Source organism: Magnolia sinica, chromosome 19 (assembly GCF_029962835.1).
Source record: "Magnolia sinica isolate HGM2019 chromosome 19, MsV1, whole genome shotgun sequence".
In the NCBI taxonomy this organism is placed as follows: Eukaryota; Viridiplantae; Streptophyta; class Magnoliopsida; order Magnoliales; family Magnoliaceae; genus Magnolia; species Magnolia sinica.
This window is the reverse complement of record NC_080591.1, coordinates 10811381-10833713: the sequence shown is the minus strand read 5'-3', so window position 1 is coordinate 10833713 and position 22333 is coordinate 10811381. Positions and strand designations below refer to the sequence as shown.

Genomic DNA, 22333 nt, shown 5'->3' with positions numbered 1-22333 from the left:
TAAACTTATATGTATTTATGTGTGGATGAATGTAATGTAGATAAGATTGCTTGTGTTTGGATGGATGTAGTTTATGTTTGGATGAATGTAGTTTATGTTGGATTTACGTAGTTTGGGTTTAGATGGATGTAGTTTATGTTTGGATGAATGTAGTTTATGCTGGATTTACGTAGTTTAGGTTTAGATGGATGTGAATGTGAATATGATGAAATATATTATATAACAGTGTATATATCAAGAAAAATATGATGATGTAACAGTGTATATCAGAGGATTATGATGATGTAACAGTGTATATTGACCCTCTTATGAAGGACGGTTCATGACAATCCTTTTTAAGGATGGTCTGTGGCCGCCCTTTGAAGGCCCATAAGAGACGGACCATGATCCTTTTTAAGGACGGTCCATAATCGTCTTTTAAAGGACGGTCAGGCCGTCCTTTGAAGGCCCATAAGAGACGGACCATGACAGCCTTTTAAGGACGGTCCATGACCGTCCTTTTAAAGGACGGTCTGTCTGGCCGCCCTTTAAAGGCTCATAAGAGACTGCCCGGATCGTTCTTTTTAAGGACGGTTCACGGCCTGACCGTCCTTTTTTCGTCAATAAAAATGACGGTTTTCAACCGTCCTTTAAGTAATACGACACGTCAAAATTTGACAGCCCTTGCGACGGTCCAGGACCGTCCTTTTTAGTCATTTGAGACGATTTTGGACCGTCCTTTTTTCGCAGTTTTGGCGTAGTGTAACTGAAAGTATTCCTTTTAATTTAAACAAAAATCAACATCAGTCAGTCTAAACAGTAGGCACAAGCATAGTCTCTCCCATCAGACTACAAGCTTCACCTCTTAGCCCTAGCTAAGAGGTTTAGCCACACATGAATGGGCTGAACCCTTTAAACAAAGCAAATAAAAAGAAAAAGAAAAAGAAAAGAACAAGAAGAAAAAAACTAGATATCACTTCTCTCTTCCTGCTCATGTCCAGCCACCGAATCTCCTTCCTTCCCTTTTTCTCTCTCTCTCTCTCTTTTCCTTTTATAACAGCAGCAGGAGTCGGCTGGTGTAGAACTCCAGCCGTGGAGAGCTTACGATGTCCCTGCGTAAGTCAGTTTACGCAGCAGCAGATTCACGTCCGCACTCTCCCCTGTTTTGACGCTGTGTAACGATCTGAACGGACGATCTGCTTCGTTCAGTCTTCATAGCTCTGATTGGCGACACCGCGGGAGTAATTTGAACCGTTCATATGGACAGACCGATCTTCGCCATGATTGCAAAAACGGCCCGGAACTTTGGTCGTGCACACAATAGGGCCTGCGTAAATCAACTTACGCTGATGTGCTGGTGGGGCCCACTTAAGATGACTTTTGGGAAATCCACTCCGTCCACCAGATTCCCCTTGGAATTTCGGTTGAGAATGGTCAGTTTTGAATGTCTATAGATGCGGCCCACTGAAGTGATCTTACTCCAATGGCTGCGAATGAATTTCTTGTGATTGCTGTGGCCGGCACGTGCGCGTGTATGGCTGAAAATAGTAAGCATGGTGCTGACCACAACTAGCGCCTCTACATGATGGACGGTTCAGATCTTTTTCATGGGCCACGATGGAGGCCCACTAATGATCCAACGGCACCCCTGTTAAACGCCAACGAAAACGGAAACTTCCATTTCTGAATATGGTCGATCAAACTGACTTGGACCGAACGGGCTAGTCCGGTGCACTGCTAGTGCACATGTTCACTTTACACATGTCATTCAAGGTGGGGTTCAGTGTGATGCTTGTGGAAGATCCGATCTGTCCATTCCTTTCCTCATCTCATTTAAGCTGTCTAAGTCCAGTTTGAAGAATATCCAGATCTCAGGTATGACCAAAATCAATAGTTTATGGGCTGATCTGTCCGTTGAGCCACTTTCACAAGGATCTAATGGATGAAAATCGACGTGTACGGTTAATTCATGATCATCAGGCCTCATATAAAGTTTGGAGCCAATTAGATGGTAGGAACCATGTGATCTTGCATTATGGACGTCTTCGAGGCCTGTTTGAAGTGAGTGGCTGGGATTTCTCTGATATCTGGTGTGTAAATCCTCAATCTTGGTCCCATGGAGTCCCGTCCAATGCCTTGGTGATGCTAGAGCGTCAAATCTATACCTTTAGTATCCTTTTCAATCTATGCTCATCAATTCTCCTTGTATCACAAACACGATTAAAATAGCCCATTAAAACAGTATCATGTTCGTAATTCAGGTAATAACTAGGGTCTAATATGTAATATTTGACCCTCAACAACAACTTATCGGAAGGGTTGGATGTCATATGCATATAATATAATAGAAGTTATTTGCTAGGTCAACTATAAATTGTCGTCCAACGAATTGGGAGACCTTATATAGGTTTTATACGGTCCAGCTCATGGGAACTTCCCATGTGGTCGAGCTATGTGGGCCCCACCGTTATGCATGTCGAACATCTACCCCATCAGTCAGATAGAACATTCCATGGTGGGCCTCGTGCTTTAAAATCAAGTCAATCCATGACTTTTGTGGGCCACACCACATACAAAAGTTGAAAGGGGTTATCCTCCCATTAAAACATTCATAATCATTTGTCGGGCCCATCAAGGTGTACTTAACAAATCCAGGCCATCCATTATGTGTATTCCACTTGTACGAGGGGTCAGACTAAGTTTCAGACGCATCCAAATTTTAAGAGGGCCCCGCCAAGTGCTTTTATATGCTATAGGCATGTCTTTACATTATTTTAGATGGTATGGCCCACCTGACTTCCTTATACGGCTGATTTTTGAGATATCCCATCATTTAAAGGGGACCCATCAAATGCATGGTGTTGATGTTCGACACGCATAACGGTGGGGCCCACACAGCTCGACCTCATGGGAAGTTCCCATGAGCTCGACCGCATAGAACCTTTTCATATATATATATATATATATATATATATATATATATATATATATATATATATATATATACTATGCTCACCTGTTAACCTTCTTAAGTGAGCATCGACGCATGTCATGGGCACAAAATCTAAACGGTCCATGTGATGTAGTACCCCGTGAAACCCTTGGCACAACTCTCAGTATGATGCAAAACTCTAGTGGGCCATAGTAATGGGAGAGGCAAATCTAGTGAGGTAATTGTTTCCTTTTGCCATGGCCCACAAGAGTTTTGGATCATGCTAAAAGTTGGAGCTTAAGGGTTTCATGGGGTGCCACATTACGTGGACCATTCAGATTTTGGGTTGACATCCCGTATCAAAAAGTGCTAATAAGTTCTCATGAGGTCGAGCTCCGTCGACTCCACTATGATGTGTGCCGAACATCCACCCATCTATTGTGTGTGTCCCACTTCGATGAGGGGTCACACTAAGTTTCTACCGTATCAAAAACTTAAGTGGGCCCCTCCAAGTGGTTTTGAATGTTTTCGGCACAATTTCACATGTTCTCGGATAATATGGCCCACTTGAGTTAGGATATTGCTAATTTTTGGGATATCCCTAACCTAAATGACCTACCAAATGCACAATGTAGATGTCCAATATTGCAGATCATTGTGAGGTCCACAGAGCTCAACCTCACGGTACCATTTCCCGGTGTGTGTGTGCATGTGTGTGCACGTGTGTAGGGAAAGGGTATAATGAGGTCGAACTCATTGGAGCTTCCCATGAGGTCGAGCTTTATTGGGCCCATCGTGATGTGTGTTGGACATCCACCCCATCAATCAAATGCACCATTCCATGATAGGTTACATGCCTTGGGCCCATCGTGATGTGTGTTGGACATCCACCCCATCAATCAAATGCACCATTCCATGATAGGTTACATGCCTAAAGTTCATATCAATCCATGACTTAGGTGGGCCACACTACAGACAATAGTAGATAGTGGTTATCTATCCATTAAAACCTTCATGATCATTTATAGGGGCCACCCATATGTGTTTCACACATCCAACCCATCCATTGTGTGTCCCAGTTTGATGAGGAGTCACACCATATTTCAACCATATCCGAAACTCAGGTGGGCTCCACCAATTGCTTTTAGATATTTTAGGAATATTTTCACATGGACATAGATGGTATGGCCCACTTAAGTTCCATAGAAGGCTGATTTTTGGCACATCCCATAACCTAGAGGGGACCCACCAAATGCATGGGGTATATGTCTGACACACATCAGGGTGGAGCCCAGCCGCAGAGCTTGACAATCCTGAGAAGATCTCATAAGCTCGGCCTCACAGTACCATATATATATATATATATATATATATATATATATATATATATATACACACACACTGTGTGTGTGTGTTCATGCGCACTCACCGCAACAAGTTGTATGTCCAACTAGTTGGCATGTAGAGCCTACCATGATGTTTGTATAACATCTTTGGCCTATGAGATTATCCCAATATAAAAAATGAGATGCTAGAAAATCAAGTTGATCTAACTATTGGGTTGGGTACATTATAAAAAATAAAAATTTACAAAAAAAAAAAAAATCACCTAAAAACTTATATATATTCATGTGAAGCATCCTATTTTCTCATGATTGCATCATCCTGACTTTTGAGGCATTCTATTTTTATGGTGGGACAAGCTTGTTGGACAGACGAGATGTCATAAAAACATCATGGTGGGTCCCACACGCCAACTAGCTGGACATACAACTAGTTATACGAAAACCATGGTCACTACCATGTTTGTGATCTTCATCATACGCATTATCGTTGTTGATGAAAAAATCTAATTCACCCTTACCGAGCTCCGAACGCTCGCTCTGAGCTCTGTTAGCCTACACAAGAGAAGGAGAGCAGGGGACCCTCCGATGCCAAAGTCAGGCTAGGAATCTGGGTCTAAGTAGTGTAGCTAGGTGTAGGGTGTGAGATCTTGTGTATCTGTTCCTGTGCATTCGATGGCTATTTATACCTTGCGACCGGAGTGGACGTGCCTGTATTTCTTGGCACAATCTTAGCCACTAGCCACGACTAATGAATGTGCAGATATTGGTGGTTGTGCAATTATTCCCAAATCGTATGTTACTAGGACATTACACTAGTCACGTCTCCATTCAGACTGACTTAGTGATTCTCGTGCCCATACTCTTTCCGATAAACTCGATGGACAACACCGATGCTGTGCCTCTGAACTAAGCCTGCTTTGCAATAATCCACCCACTGCAATTAACATAAACTAATATTCAGCTAACCAACATCATAAGCGGGCGTGAGCTATATTTAATCGGGCTTTAAATACGACCCTAATTTGAGTCTCATTGACAGGCCCAAGCCCATTGTTCTGTGCAATGGCCCATCCAGGTGGATCAATGGTCCAGATTGCCTTACTGGAACATGGGGCCTTTGATATTTTTGTCCCAAATAGGAAAGGTCAGCTAAAACCGGCTGCATGCAAACCTACATTTCCCACCAGTATGTCATTTGTGGAGGACACCTGAGCCAAGCAGATGGTGGGACCCATCAGTTCATTCATCATAACTGCATCTACACATTGCGTGCATTGATTTTGATGGTGTGGCCCACCTGATCATAGCAACGGCCTGATTTTCCAGAGAGCTTATCTTCACGGTGGGGCCCACCTTTTGCAATGGCTTAGGAATCCTACACTAGTTAGCTTGCAGGTAGGTGCAGGTCATCAGCTGTCTTACCAAATTCAAAAGTGCATGTAAGTAATATTGTACCGGTTTACTCAGACATGGGATGATATCCAAACCATGTTCCGTTAAAATCACGTAGGCTGCATCGTGGGTGATGTTGTAGAGAGCTAGAAAACATATCCTCATGTATTCTGGGAGCCGTTCAATGGTATTAATGTCCCACCTGAAAATCCCCATCGACAATCCAGACCGTTGAGCAAGTGACTTAGAAAATGGACAGTGGTTAATAGAATGAGTAGATATTTTTAATTCTGAGTAGAGTGTTGTGTGGATTATGCCCATCTACTGTGGGGTCCACTGACTGGGTGAGTGTGGTCAGGATCTCATAGAAGTGTCCCATGTTACCTATCAACTACATCTGTAAATAGTTCCAATTCATCCAATGAACCATAAACGTCGAAGATATCATCCACGGTTGAGATGAACTGAACGAGTCCTGTAAGCACTTCCCTGCAATATCCAAACTGAGGCTCAAAGGCTATTCCCATGGCCCATAAGAAATCCTCCATCAGACGGTCTCTAGCAAAGCTCAAGTTCTTTGCAAGTCCCAAGTTGGCCCACCATCTAAACAGAATACACAAACAAACAACGCCATTAGTTGGCATCAAAAGCTCATAGAATACATACAAAAAACCCATACATATATACATACATAAGTGCCTGCATATAAATAGGGCATGATTGTATGGCAATCCAGACCGTCTAAAGTGTCCATTCAACTGTGGAAGGGTCATAAGTGAAAATTTACAATTACAAGGTAATATTAACTATCTGATTTTTATTTTTATTTTATTTTTATTTTATTTTTTTGAATTCGAATTTGAACCACTCGACTATTGTACTTTTGACCATTCATTTGATGAGATCACTTCAATTTCAAAACTCTATACTTTACAGAGTAGTATAAGGTACAGTGCTCCTAGTTGCATTTGGTATACTGAGGCAATCCAATTGGCTTATCTAAACTGTTCTTAGGTTCAGCACACATTTCAAGGATTACCATGCCAAACATCTCATCAAATTTTGACAAATATGAACCTTTTGATCAATGGTATTTAATACGGATGGCTATGATTGTTGTATATAAAGAGGCCTTTGGCACTCCCATACTCTTATACAAGTAAAAAATGAGTGAGAAAAAGAATGACTTTAAAAGAAAATGACTAAAGAATCTAATTTTTATTGAATATTTTTTACTTAATACATCACTGAACAGTATAAGCAAGAATATTTCTTGTAAAGAAGAAGAGGGCCCTTAGGTGTGTGTAGGTATTTGGAGATCATTTTACACACCGTTCTTCTCATTTAGGAGGCTTTTGGATTCTAAGTTAATTTACATAAGCTACCTATGCCTCAAGTAGCTCATATTAGTTTCTAATTATTAAGTAGATAAGTGTATTTGGTAAACAATATATTTATCAACCAAAAAGTAAAAAAAGCATATTTAGTTTCTAACAACGCGTAAGTATTTATCCCTCGAAATTTGTTCAAGCCACCTTTAATATCCATCATCCATTATACAGACCGCTCATTTTGTTAGGCCCACCTTAGCCCTATCATCAATGTCAATTGTCCATGATGTGGACCTTCAATGTGGACCATCCACCTTGTGAGGCCCACCTTTGATGTGGATGATCCATCATGCAGGCCCCATTTTGAATGTGGGCCATCCATCATGTGGGCCCACCTTTAATGTGGAACGTCCATCATGCAAGGCCTAAGTTTAAAGTAAGTCATCCATCAAGTAAGGCCTGCCTTTGATGTGGATAATCCATCATGCATGTCGTACCTTGAATGTGGGTCATCCATCATGTGGGCCCACTTTTAATGTGGAACGTTCATCATGCATGCCATACCTTGAATGTGGGTCATCCATCATGCGGGCCCACCTTTAATGTGGAACGCTCATCATGCAAGGCCTAAGTTTGAAGTGGGTCATCCATCAAACAGGGCCGCCTTTGACGTGGGTCATTCATCATTAGGCAACGACCTTCAATGTGAATTGTCCTCATGTGGGGCCCTCCTTGATATGGGTCATCTATCATGTGAGGCCCACCATCAATATTATTGTCCATCTATGAGGCCCATCTTTAATATCCACCACCCATCATGTGGAGCCCACCTTCAATATGGACCATCCATCGTGTGGGCCCCACCTTCTACGTGGGGCGTATGTGGATGCTAGAGGGTGGATTCCCTAAGGGTACGGGAGATCTACTCTCTTATTTCCACTGGTTGCCTCGGTCGAGGGCTTTTGTGATGGAGGGAAAAAGTGTTATATTTAACCAAAGTGGCCACTAACCAATTATTATGATTCTACAGTTGGTTAGAACCCATAGAAACGCTTAGAATGAAAAACTCGAAGATTCTTAACCCTAAGATGACTTGTAATTTTACATTCTAAAGACTCTAAGAGATCGTGGTTACAGAGAGGGAATATGTTAGGCATTAAGTCTACCAGTAAGAATGTACGATCTTTACTTCATAAGATCTAACTAATTTTTGAAGAATGAAGGTAGTTCTCACGTGCAGAAAATGTAATGTGATGCAATTATACTAGTGCTTGATTGATTTGAATTTCTGATGGGCAGAATCCGACTATATTAGCAAGCCATAAAGCATACATTCGAAATAATCAAGTGCAGGGTATATGTATAGGATGCTTATAATGTTGTATGGATGCTTATGTTAAAACAGTGGCCAACCGGCTAAGGTTTTTGGTGGACAAGCTGCAATTATATCGGCAGGTCTAAAAGCGTACGCTCCGCCAGTCAAATACGAGAAATCGATGAAATGCAGTGTGTATACTAAAATGATGACTAACTGTCTAAAGTTTCTGATGGAAAAGATCCAATTATATTGGCAAACCTCATAGCATACGCCCACCAGTTAGATGTGTGAAAATGATGAAAATGTGATATGATGTTGATGTATATGAGAAGCATAGGGGTTAAGAAGGGAATGAATGTTGAACGATGCTAATGCGTTGATCCAATGAAACTGATAGAGGCTTGGATGGTAGGATGAACAGTAATGTCGCAAAGCTAGGTTGAGTGGCTCATATTTGAACTTAAGAGGCTTAGGCTCTGGCTAGGCTAGACTAGACCAGGGTTGGGCTCTCTCTCTCTCTCATGAGAAGGGGTGGTCCCTGAAGCTTGGTGTCTTATGAGAAGAGGATGAGGTTATTTATAGTCTCTCAACCCAGTTTTCTAGTAATTCCTAGTGATTATAGGGACAAAAAGTGGTTGAAGGGTTGGGATTGGAGATTTCTATATGAGATCATCTCATGGGTTGGATGAGGCGATAAAGGGGTAATTTTGGATAAGGAGATTGGTATCGGAGTAAACGTACTTCGACCGCACACTTGAAATTCGAAAAAGGTGAGTTCCACATGCTTGAGGGATGCTGCCTCAAAGAGGGGGGAGTGCCACGTGGCCAACGGTAACCTGGCTACCGCCAGTCCCCACTTGGACTCCCTGCTTTGGCAGATAGCATCCTCCAAGCGTATGGAGGCTTTATTGTGAGGGTTGCTATTTTGATATTTTTGCCATTTCTCTAATTGGGCTTGCTCTTGTGCTTGGGTTCAAGCTTGGTTTTGAGCTAGGAGAGTTGACTGGGTTGTGGGGTTGGGTAGGCTGACTAATTGAGTTGACTCAGTGAGTTGACCCGCCGCGTTGACTTAAGGCTCTAGGATTTTGGGTTCCTAGGGTTTAGGGTTAGGCTGACCAAGTTAGCTCGATTAACTGGGTTTAATGGGCTAAGTTAAGGGTTTAGGACTGGTGCTCTAAGGGTTTAGGCTTCTAAAGTTAGGGTTTAGGATTAGGCTTCGGTTGTCTATCCATCCGTTCAAACTCAATCAGGTTATCAGCCTGGGGTGGGGTGTCTACAGCGTCCATCATGTGGGGTCTACCTTGGATGTGGTTCATTCATCATCAGCACCTTCGATGTGGACATACCATTCGTTATGTGGAGCCCACCTTGATATAGGTCATCTTTCTTGTGGGGTCCACCTTCAATGTTATCATCCATCATTTGGGATTATCTTCATTATCCGCTACTCTTCATGTGGAGCCCACCTTTGATATGGACCATCCATTGTATGGTCCCCACCTTCAATGTGGGTCATCCATCATGCGGGGCTCACTTTGGATGTAAGCCATTCATCATTAGGATCCTACTTGTGATGTGGAAATTGATTGGGTAGGCTCACCTTAATGTCGGCCACCCATAATGTGGAGCCCACCTTTGATAAGACTTCCCATCATGTGTCATTTGATATATATGGACCATTCATCACATGGAGAGAGAGAGAGAGAGAGAGAGAGAGAGAGAGAGAGAGATATATATATATATATATATGAGTAACTTTCATGTTAAAATGGTGCTTATTAAATTTAAGTTTTTTTTTTTTTTTTAAGTAACTTATTAGCTTAAGTTATAAAAATTTTAAAAAAAAAAAGTTTTTAAGTGGTATTCAAACGGGTCATTAATGACTTACTATCTATTGCAAATATTCATAAATATTTTGATACAAATTTACTTTATGAATCTTTTAGTATATTTTATTAAAACTTTTAACTTTTGTCATTTTTAAATATTTTCTCACTAATTAATTCTCTTATTAGTCTTGCACACTAGTATAACTATAAAATTATATTTATTTCTCAACAATAATCACTTCAAAAATAAATAAATAAATAAGTCCAATAAACAATTTGATCCACTATTTGTTAGGGCCATTATGAATTACTTACGATTCTAAAGAATCACTTTTGTTAAGCAATTGTAACCATCGCATGCATCCCAGTCTTTGAAAATGGATGGCCTTAGAAAATAAGGCCAAAACAAAGATGGAATGGATCATCCACGCAGTACAATTATCTCCTAGCAGCCTATAAATTGAACTGTCGCATTCAACTGATGCAACTATGATCACTATAACTCATAGTGCAAACAAAACTGAAGCATTTCTCTCAAAAGCTCAGATTCCTTAATCAGTGAGATTTTAGAGATATATCCTTCATCCACAATGGAACACAATGTATATGGTCTGGATAACTATCAGTCAACGCCACAAGTGAGAACTGGAGAATGATCCACCACCATTTTCAAAATTCAAAATGCTCCTAAACTAACATAGGAGTCTAGCCCAGAAACAGTATGCACCATACATCCAATATCCATACCTTGTGACCTTCCTAAGCTCTCTTTGGTAAGTACTTTGAACCATGTTGAAATCCAGCTTAGCTAGTTGAAGTAAGATAGGATTCATTCCTTCCTTTTTCTCATAGAAGTCTATGTACCATCTAGCCTCCAACCTTGGCATTCTCCAATGCACTGGAAGCTCCAATGCATGATCTATCAGCATGCCAATGTATCCCTGTATGTGTTTTTCCTTGAATTCTTTGAGATATTTGCTTGCGAAGGCTTTGGCCTCATCCAAGATGGTTTCTCCATCCATGCCATGGTATGAAGCTTCATATAGGCTCACTAGACCGATCGGATCATCGTCACATAGACCCGCTCGGAAACTACCCATCTCATCCTTGAATCTTCTGAATAGTTCTGTCCATTGAATATGGACTAAGTTAGATTGGAAGATGTGAAGAGATTGGTGCACAAAAATGACATGAGTGTGTTCATCAGGATGGGCCCACTAAGAACATACCTTGGTCCCAAAATTCAGGGTGGTCCAATCAATCATGAGGTGGATCACATGCGTTCTCTTGATATGGCCAGTTTTATTTTGTAACCATATATCCTCGGCTGTTATGATTCTCAGTGGCGCCCACATGCTGACTGGGCCCATTTCTTATTGGTGGGCGGCCCACCCAGATCTTTGTGAAAATGACCTAGTGTCAAGCTCTGGTTCAAGTTATGCACTAATCTGAGTCGAGTCGAGCTCAGGCCAGCATAGACTCAGGCTCAAAATTTTTTCGAACTCAAAAATTCAGCTTGACTCAGCCGAGCCCAGTTTCGAGCCAAGTCGAGTCACGAGCTTTATCTGAATCAATTCGAGTGAGTTAACCAAGCCAACTTGGTTTGTTACAGCTCTAGTTTTGACAATAGCACACCCAAGTCCAGGTCGGGCCCTTTTCTGGCCACTGTGGGTCACACTTAGGGATGGACCCAAAAAATAAATGGGCCATTAACAACCCCACATTAAAAAGAGGAAAAAAAAAAATCAAAATCAAAATCAACAGAGCGTGGAGACCTGGTGAGACATCAAACCCATGTTCTCTTAGGAGCCTAAAGTAGAGAGCCGTAGAATGGATATCACCCTCTGTTACAATTTCTTTGTGACCCATGTATATGGTCTTTAGTTTATCATTGATCTCCTTCTCAAAGAGACGGCCCACCCCTAGACGGTGGAGATCGTCGATCAACTCGAGTTGGGACAGTGGCCCATCTGCTTCTTCAAGACAACGTCTCGCAGCTTCCTTCAGCTCCTCAAACCGTCCTACGTAAACATCACCCTGCATAACAGTCTCAGTACTCCTTGTGATCCATACATCCAACTGTGCAAGGAAGAAATTAAAACAGCACCTGTTGGAGTGTCATGCATCGTGGGACTCATGGCCCAATGTGCAAGATATTTGTGAGATCCAAACCACTCATCAGGTGGGCCCCATCTGATAAGCCACACGCTTCATCAGATGTGGACAGTTGGTCTATCTCTTTCAACCAGTCTGGTTTTTTGTAAGAGTACAATGAATCGGCCGGGCGGTCCAAATAGGCCCATTGATAACCCTTTTTCGGGCTGCATCATCCACACCTAGCTTTGTGAAAAGGGCCGGGCCCAGAATGTGTTGCGTCCAAATGTTCAAAAGTTTGAATTCTCTGAGCCCAAGCCCGGCCCATTTGGCCCACCTGATAAGTAGGGCTCTCTCGAGTATCATTAATCTTGTGCCATGTTGTAACAGGTGGGCCACGAAAGACTTGTAGGTCCCACCAGCAGGACTCTACCGATTGTCATTAATCACCTTGTAATCACTCTTCAACGATTGTATGAAGTCGTTGCTCCAGATGCTCGGTTGGTAATTCCCCGATCGCCTCAAAGTGCAGTCAGGCTCGTGAGTTTGAGTGCTTGCTGACCGTCTGATCTTCCTGGCCACATTTCCATGGCCCACAACTGCTGAGATCACAGGACTAGGTGGTAAACGTACAAGAGAACAAATAGGCAACTGGGAAAGGAGATTAAAAGCCATTTTAATTGTGCTATGATTGTTGAGTCTTAGGACTTACCTTCTTTGGAACCATATATATAGCTAATGACAGGGGCCCTTGGCTGTCACATGAAATGCATGGTCACTGCCACATGTATGGTTGTAGGGGAGCAGATACGAGTTGGGATCTCTCTATCTTGCACGGCATCATTTTTCATGTATTGTTACAACATCCGTTCTTCTAATAAGAAAGAGACATGATTCAATGAGGCTAAGTGGGCCATACCACATGAAACAGTGGGGATCTTTATATGCCATCCAACCCTTTCATTAGGTGATTCCCATCTCAATATGAAGGGAAGAAATAAATATGTGTGGTCCAAAACTTCATTGACCCCATTATTATAAGATCTCTCTTATGTTTTATTTCATCCATATCCTAAAATGAGCTGACGAAACTGGGTTAACCAAAACATCATAGTGGGCCCCACATACCTTTGGGCACATGTAATCCTAGAATATAGGCAAGTTGCATCTTCCTTGAGGTTTCCTTGCTAACTTTCAATATACCAGCAACCCTAACAGAATAATGGCCGCTCATTATAAGTTACAATCCACCCAATGGATAACTTTGATCAACATATCGTATGGGTTCGATATCCAAAGCTTAAAATAGGTTGTCCCACCCTGAGTACCTCCGGCAAAGATCAGCCCCATCTATTCATCAGGTGCCCCCACAATATGGAAAATAATGTATATATAGCCGCTTAAGTGTGGTCTGCTTGATAAGTGGATGTTTACACCCGACCTCACATCATAAGATCTAACGGCTAAAAAGTTGAAACATGAAAACCCCACCATGCGAAAGATCAAAACTAGATTCTTACAGCCAATACGATTAGTAGAAGGAAATCATGGGGGTCATTTCACCTAGGGACATGTACCGTACAGTGAAGAAGACTAATAGCATGCAACTAGAGTGGTGAAATGCAAAATGTCTTAGTTTATGTAAGGTTTAAGAGAACTTGTGCAGTTGAATAGTTAGTTGGTGGTGATATACTCCAGGACACATGGCATAACGTGATTGGCTGTACTTAGCTAATTAACTTAGAAAAGATTGTGGAGCTTGATTCCAAATATGAAAATCATAGGGAGCCATCGTTAAAATAAAAGCACAAACAACCACATCTGTAGATTAGCCAATTAACTTAGAAAAGATTATTGCGATTGATTCCAAATACAATTCTCCAACAACTACCCTACATGCTTATAATAAAACAAAGAACAAAGAGCATTAGGCCTACACCAATTCAACACAACTCTCCAATAAAGTACAATGTTGTCTATCAATCATCTTTATGGATGCATATTCTAGTTTAGTTTAGTCTCAATGTAACTCCTCCACCGCGTGTACTGATTAAGTAGCTCATATCTCTGCCCTATGTCCGCCAATCACATTACTAGATCATTAGGGAGATGCCTAAATAATTTTGAAGTACATATGTATCATCCATCACACCTTGCCAGAGAATCAATGGTTTTTCCTATAAATTAAGAAGGGCACGCTCCAAACACGCCCATCCACCACCAACTAAATACGACGGGCAGGAATCTAGAGCGTTCTTGGGCTTTCGAAATCTCAGCTTGAAATATATTTTAAATTCCATTTGTATATCTTACGGGTGGCAAAAAAGACCAGAATGTCCCAATATTTGGCAGGCCACAGTCCATAGGTGCATCAAGGTCAGGCCGTTCAACTCAAACGAGTAGGCCTCACATGGGAAATAGTGTAAAATCATGCCAAAAACCAGTGTTTTTTGGAAAGTTTCTTCGTCCTGGTTATCAGCATTAAATGAATGGATTGGATGGTCCACATAGACCAAAATGGCCCCCACACTCGTTTAATAGTAGGTGTCCCATTCCAACTCTTACTAATTATGAGTCCTGTGTGAGTTCTGGAACAGCACAATTTTTGCATTCTGATGGACAGCGTGGATGTCATGCACATTGTCCCTCATGCACCCACGGTGATGATACACAGTTAAGCTACAGTAGTTCTTTTGCGTTGGCCCATCCTCATATCTCTAACATTTTGGCCCACCTAACGGAGGGCCTACTCTATTTCTTGACCAGAACATATAGATGGTGGGCCTCATGTGAAGCACGGACAGGGACCCCATGTTATAATTGCATGAAATGCATGGGTCCTCATAATTGCATGAAATTCATGGTTATGAGCTTTGAAGAACTTACCAACGGCCCGTTTTCTTTTTGAATTCGCCTTTTAACGTCATCGCAAGCCAATTGGTCCATGTCATAGTTGCACGAAATGCATGGGATCAACAAGCTTAGTGGAGCTTACCAACAGCGGTGTCTCTTTTAGAGCCAGTTAGCATAATCACAACCTTACGTGACCATTCACAAACACAATAACAGCCGTTCCTTGCGTGTTAGTACTCTGGGCATGCATTTCGAGGTCAGTCTTATTGTTCTAGCGTAAAGCATAATGTATCACTTTGTCAACACCGTCCATCCATTTGGAAAGATCATTTTAGGGCATGATCCGAAAAATGAGTCAGATGCAAAGCTCAAGTGAATCACACCCTATCATTAAAAATAATAATAATAATAATAATAATTTTAGGGGCTAAAGAAGTTTTTAATCAAGCTGATATTTGTGTTCTCCCTTCATACATTTAAGTGTGATGATCTTAAGAACAAGTTGGATCTCAAATAAACATCATGGTGGGCCCTATAAAAGTTTCAATGGTTGGTGTCAATGTTCCTACTGTTTTCTGTGATGGGTTTCACTTGAGCTTTAGATCTTCTTCATTTTTGGGGTTATGCTATAAAATAATCTCGCCAAATGTCGGATACAACACATACATCATGGTGGGACCCACCTCACTTTAGTAGCTGAGACAGCTACTGAATACGTACCATGGTAAATATATACGTATCCATGGAAAACACTTCAAATAGTGTCGTACTATCAGACGTATAATTACCTTCTGCACTTTAAAAATATAAAGTAACACTTTTCATTCTGCTTTTTTTCTATATGTAGAGTTTTTATTCCTTTTTTGGAAATACTCCAACTGGACCACCTTATACATGTGTGAAGGATTAGCAATCTCTTAATAGTGGAAAACATGGTCCATAATACATTAATATCATCAATCACAATTGATTTGCTGAGATTTTCTTTTATCTTGTTAGATAATCCTGACTTTTAAACTGATGCCAAATTTTGTGATGCACTGATCAAACGATCAAGATTGTTCAATCCTACGATAATTTGAATTTCTTATATCCTTTCTACATAATTTTAAGGTGCCTGTGTATCATCCATAACACCTTGCCAGAGTATCATAGGTTTCTCTTAAATGAAAGACTTGGATTCTGGGCACAGTGCTTGCATGACAAAGTTGGAGAAAACTCATCCACTGCCATCTAAATATCATAGGTTTCTCTTAAATGAAAGACTTGGATTATGGACGTGTTTAGTCCTTGGAATTGAATGGCATTGAATTGTATTAGATGGGATTAATATCATTATTGCACAATGATTGCATGTCTGGAATTACCATGGTGTTGTAGCCATCAAAACCCACGTTTGGGATAAAATTTTTGCTATGGAAAACACCATATTAAGCAAAATCATGTTTGGTGGACCATGTAATTGTAATCAAAATACCATATTCACTTTCACTTGTACACAGATATAACCAAAATGTCACGTGTAAATGGTGTATATGTACGAAAGGCATGGATAAGCGCATACATCAATGTAGGGCCCATATGTAGTGGATTTCAAAATCCATGGAATTGCAGCAATTCTATGGGACTAAATGCAATTCCAACCTACTTAATCCCAACCTTTCTCATCCTCTCCAAATGCTGGATGGAATTGCACGGCCCAAATGCAATTATATCCCACCTAATCCCATCTAACACCAAATGCCAAGCATTTAGATTTTTTCATGCTGACCAGCTCACCTTCTTACATGAGCACCCATGCACAACTTTGCACACGTATCATGGGAATAGAATCTGAACGGTCCACGTGATGCGGCACCCCGTAAAACCTCACAACCCTAATTTTCAGCTTGATCCAAAACTTTAGTGGGCCATGATAAAAGGAAATAGTTTCGTACATTGATTTACATTTCTCTTTTTCTATGGCCCACTAGAGTTTTGAATGGGATGAAAATTGGGTCTAAAAAGTTTCAGGGGGTGATGCATCACGTGGACCGTTGATATTCAGTGCCCATGACACGTGTACAAAAGTGTCCAAGGTGCTCACGTAAGAAGGTGCGCAGGTGAGCATTAATCCTCTTATTTGTATATCCTATACAGTTACGGCAAAAAAGGAAAGGGAAGTGACCTAAATACGCCTGTATGACGTGCTAGATCCAAAGCGTGCATCAAGTCAGCCCCATATTTGATGCAAAAATCAGACCGTTCATCTTGTCAGGTGCACCTAGTTATAACCAAAATGCAGGGTTGAAAACTTCCATAAAGAAATTATTTAAGCTGTGAATTGCAATTTTTTTTCTATCCCTTTTTAGCATTAATTACTTACCAAAGGGATTTAAACTGGAAAGGAGGTAGTAAGACATTGACAGCAATGCCTTTTCAGTTTGAAAATCCAGACAGATTATGTAGGTCCCACTATGATGTATATGTTTTATCCACACCATCCTTTCATTCTTTTCTAGATTATTTTAGGCCATGATCTCAAAAATGAAGCAGATCCAAAGCTCAAGTAGACCACACCATGGGAAGAACATTTAAATGGTTATCTTTCAATTCCCATTTTTTTTCTGCAGTGTGGTTCAGTTGAACTTGGATCTGCATCATTTTGACGCCCATATGTTAAAATGATCTGAACTATTGAATGGACGGCATGGATATAACACATATATCATGATAAGGCCCATAGAGTTTTGGCTTGGAATCACCAGCTATTTCATGAAAATTAATCCTCCTTCCTTTCAAACACCCGTGGTATATTATTCATCTTTAGTTGAGTTGAGAGAAATTACTTGAAAATACATCTAAATGCATCCAAACCAAACAAGCCCTTAAGAAAAACGATGGCATGACTACAGGTACGCATTAAAGGGCCCTAACCATGTGTGCAAGGTCGACATCAGGCGCGCCACCTAATGTTTACCCTTGAATCCTAACCGAGCACCCGTCTAAAATTCATGTGGGCATTAAGTAGGAAAGTGTAAAATCATGCTAAAAACCTTGTGTGGCCAATCAGGTACCAGAACAGTGTGATTTTTTAGAAGTCCTTTCATCCTTGCTATTGGCATCAAATGAATGGATTGGATGATCTATATAGACCATGATTGCTCCCACACTCAATTACTAGTAGGCGTCTCGTCACAACTCTTTCCCACTTTCCTACTGTGTGGCCTGGAATGGCATGATTTTTGCAATCCAAGTTGGAAATGAGGCAAAGCACCTTGTCCCGTGTATAGTTAAGTTAGTAGCAAGTATACTCTAAAATATGGAGGGCACAAAAGCAACTTAATAATCGAATCACACAACAACAGATAAATGCAAACAAAGCAACTACAGAGGACATACGAATTTATGTGCAAAAATATTTCTGAAAAAAAAAATACGACAAAAAGTGACAAGCAATCCACTATAGAAATAAATTACAAGAGAGGAGATTAACTTACAAATTAGAAGAAAAAAAAAAAAACTTCTTAGAGCCTCATATCTCCTTTAGAACAAGTTTCCAGTACCTTAATCTCACACTACACCTATTTATATAATTTTGTATCTAGAATTAGAAACAAAATAGTATACTTACATAGAAATTGTGCGCCCCATCGATCCGACCATTGATCGATCGAGCATCCTTCAATCGATTGATAATCAACCGAACATGCTCAAAAAAATTATCTGCATTCGCTGACCATTGATCAGGTGAGGGGCATTATCTACATTCTCTGACCCATGCCCCACTTTAAAAAAATCACTTATGACCTACTTGATGAATGGCATGGATCAACACAGATGTATGCATATGCGACTATCTGACTATCAGAATCAAATGGACGTTCACACCCACTCCGTTTGACAGTCACACACTTTCCCTTCCCAAGTATCCTATTTATCTTGACATCCAAGTGCAATACGACATGCGCGTTTGAAAAATAATAAGGTACGTCACATATTTGACGGTTAACGGCTTTGGTTTGTCCACGAGATGGACATTGATCAGATGGATGGATAGGATTGCCTGGTAGAAGTGATTTGCTGGACCCAGCATATGGGCAAACTGCAGTTGCACGAGAGCAGATTGCGTACCAAGTAACTCAATATGACATAGGGTGCGTAGTAAACTCTGTAGGGCCCAGGGGTGATGTATGTTTCTTATCCAAGCCATCCATCCATTTTACAAGTTCATTTTCAGTGACGTGTCCACTAGGTATAAGTGGGGCATATAGGTGATCTAGACCGTTTATCCAGTGCTACTTTTCCATTTGAAGCTTCCAGCAAACCATTGTGTTACATATTTCCATTCGTCACTGGATAGACGGTTATGATCACTCAATAAGGAGGATTTTGTGCAGCCATGCATCTAATGATAGGGCGTAGTTTATCAACGGTCTAGATCACTGAACCATGATCTCCCTTGTATGGAATGGGGGTATCAGGTGAACTGTCAGACGATTCGCGACCCGCTTGGTAACTCTTGACGCCCCAACGCCAACGGTAAATTTTAGGTGCAGCACTGACTGTGGGGCCTACCTTGATGGATGCATTGTATATCCACACCGTTCATCTGTTTTTACAGCTCATTTTTAGTAGTATCCCAAACATTAAGAAGATATAAATCTCAGGCGAACCATCCCACATAAAAAAGTCGTGACTGACCATTAAAAAATAAAAGTGGGCCACAAAAGTTATTTCGTCAAGATGATATTTATGTCTTCCCTTCATCCAGGTCAATTTGACCTTACCAACAGGTTGGATGGAAAATAAACATAACATAGATATTAAGGTGGACTCCATTAAGCTTTTAATGGTGGCCATTCAATCACCACTGTTTCCAATGGTATGCTCCATCTGAGATTTGGATATACTTAATTTTTACAATAATGACCTAAAATGATATGGAAAAACGGATGGATGGCGTGGATAGATAATATATTCATCAAAGTGGGCCACACGATCAGGGACCGAACACCAAATGTTTAGAAATAGAAACTCTCCTTTAGTAAGGATTCTTGTTTAATGAGAAAATACTCTCCGATCCTCTCTAAGGGTATTACCTCATTTTCCCTCTTGTTTTCAAATTCCTTTCTTCCCTTTCTCTATCAATGGTAGTTTCTGTAATTTCTGAAGCTTCGAGGCCTCAAATGTCAATGGCTGTCATCCCTGAGAGGACCCGCTCTCTCCACAACTTCTCTTTTCCCAAATGGGTAATCCAAAAACACATCAGGTTCATCAAAACTAATCCAAATGGAGACACCTCACCTCCCTTTCGATCATCTATCCCAGAATCCAACGGTCCAAATCGCTCCAGAACCTACCTCCAACCCCTCCATCAATCCCCTCCTTCCTCTTCTACCCGTCCCTCAAGCCCTAAATTACAAAACGTGCCATCGATCCGGAAAAAGGAAGGCGAGTTGAAGCTCATAATCTCTTGCTGCAAGTCAAGGACAGAGAAGGAAGGAGAGTCGAAGCAGCTTCCGTCCGTCGATGGGCGGACCGAAATCTGCGCTTCTGTGGAAGTGGAGAAAGAGGCGGAATTGCCGGGGAAGAAGCCGAGGAATCTGAGACAGAAGATATCCTGTCCTGATCCACCAAATGGAATTGGGAATTCTTCTACTCTAATTCCGCCGACAGCAAGGAATGAGCTGAAATCTAAGCGGTTGAAGGCGTTGGCCACCAAGGCTTGCAGCAGAGAGAATGACAAGAAGGAGAAGTTGGAGTTCTCGATCTCTCTGTCGAGGAAAGAGATAGAAGATGATTTCTTGGCAATTACAGGATTGAAGCCTCCTCGACGGCCAAAGAAGAGACCGAAGAATATACAAAAGATATTGGACGTAAGTAATTTCCCTGTTTAGGATATTCATTTTCTTTTTAATTCTTAGGTTTAAGTTATCCAATCCATTCATCTGGTGGGACCCACGAGGCGTTTTATTTTTGGACCATCCATTTGTGTGTTCATGTTTGGATGGCTAGGATTGTACATAGGGGTAGCTTTTATGGTACTGTGAAACAAGGTGAATGAGTCCACAAGCTGGATGGTTTGGATTGCTTGAACAGGGACCTCGAATGGTGGTTCAAACTTGAAATTTCGATAATTTCAGGTTAAGGCATTCTAATGAAATCTGATGCATTGTATTTCTTTATTTTTGGATGATTTTTGCAGGCGAATTTCCCCTGTTTATTGTTATCTGAGATAACTCCTGATTCATGGAGAATTCCTGATGTTCATGAATTGACAAAGGTAAAAAATTATCTTTAATTTTGGAATTCATTCGAATTTTCTACATTGATTTTCTGATCGTTGGATCTCTAAAAATCTCAATTTTGTGATTTTTGCAGAGGTAGATTGCTATAATCTTAATAGGAGTTCTAATTTCTACTAAATTTTTAGCCGGCGAACCGCTGCTGCATTGAGACCCCTTTCAATCAGAGGTATATCATACCAGGAATCTGTATAGATGAGAAACAAAAAGGAAGCACGCAAAAGAAATGACAAAATGTTCAGTTTTTGGCTTTTGTTTGATGTGATCCCAGGATTAGTTACTGTAAATGTTTCACTAATATTATCAATTCCAATGATTCTTGTTTTCCTGTTTTGGACTTTTAGTCATTGAATTGCTTTGTTTTATTTTGTTTAGAATTGAAGTCTTTTTGGTATGTGAAACCTATTGAAATTTGAAATGGTTTCTATATGCAGAGATTTGTGAATCTTTTAATATCTAAAATATGTTCTCAAAGGCCGATGTAAGTGAACCCACTCTATATCACACCATAACGATGTACACCCGAGCCAACATTAAACATAGATCAAACCCTATATGTTAGAAATTCGGATCTAACACCGCCGCCAATCCGTGCGCTTTGCGGAAGCATGATAAATAAAGATAGAACAATATAATAACGCAGGATAACCAATCCAAAAGAAAATAATTCACAAACACGCGATATTTTACGTGGAAAACTCTTACGAAAAAAACCACATTACAAAGCGACAGAAATCCACTATAATCAAAACCTTAGAGTTGTACAAACTCACCTTCTTCAATTACAGAATTGTCCAATCTCCCCTTGTGATGCACACCTCTAGGAAATCCCTAGATCCCTTGAGAAATCATTTCCAATGCCTTTACAAGTGTAATAAAGCCTCTTCCTTAGTAAACCCTACCCTCTTGAAAGAAAACACTCGTATGGAATAAACGCTAATGAAATTTGGACTTAAATAACTTGTTTCAAGC

The 22333-nt window shown here is 40.7% G+C and overlaps 2 protein-coding genes across 5 annotated transcripts in view; one reads left to right on the top strand and one right to left on the bottom strand.

Annotated features, from left to right (window-relative positions):
• Window positions 1-12938, bottom strand: part of LOC131235053 (monoterepene synthase TPS1, chloropastic-like) — a 49859-nt gene extending 36921 nt beyond the window's left edge. For all 3 annotated transcript variants that reach the window (XM_058232150.1, XM_058232149.1, XM_058232146.1), the window contains exon 1: window positions 12672-12938. In XM_058232150.1, coding sequence (XP_058088133.1) covers window positions 12672-12896 — 225 coding nt within the window. In that variant the 5' untranslated portion in view covers window positions 12897-12938. The remainder of the gene's footprint in view (window positions 1-12671) is intronic.
• Window positions 12939-20191: 7253 nt separating this feature from the next.
• On the top strand, window positions 20192-21627 carry LOC131235081 (uncharacterized). 2 transcript variants are annotated; one of them, XM_058232191.1, is made up of 3 exons: window positions 20192-20932; window positions 21262-21339; window positions 21438-21627. In XM_058232191.1, the coding sequence occupies exons 1-3, from the start codon at window positions 20204-20206 to the stop codon at window positions 21441-21443; spliced, it is 813 nt and encodes a 270-aa protein (XP_058088174.1). In that variant the 5' UTR covers window positions 20192-20203; the 3' UTR covers window positions 21444-21627. The 2 variants fall into 2 exon arrangements, with proteins under 2 accessions (XP_058088174.1, XP_058088173.1); XM_058232190.1 differs by lacking the exon at window positions 21438-21627 and having other exon boundaries at window positions 21262-21428.
• Window positions 21628-22333: the final 706 nt, after the last annotated feature.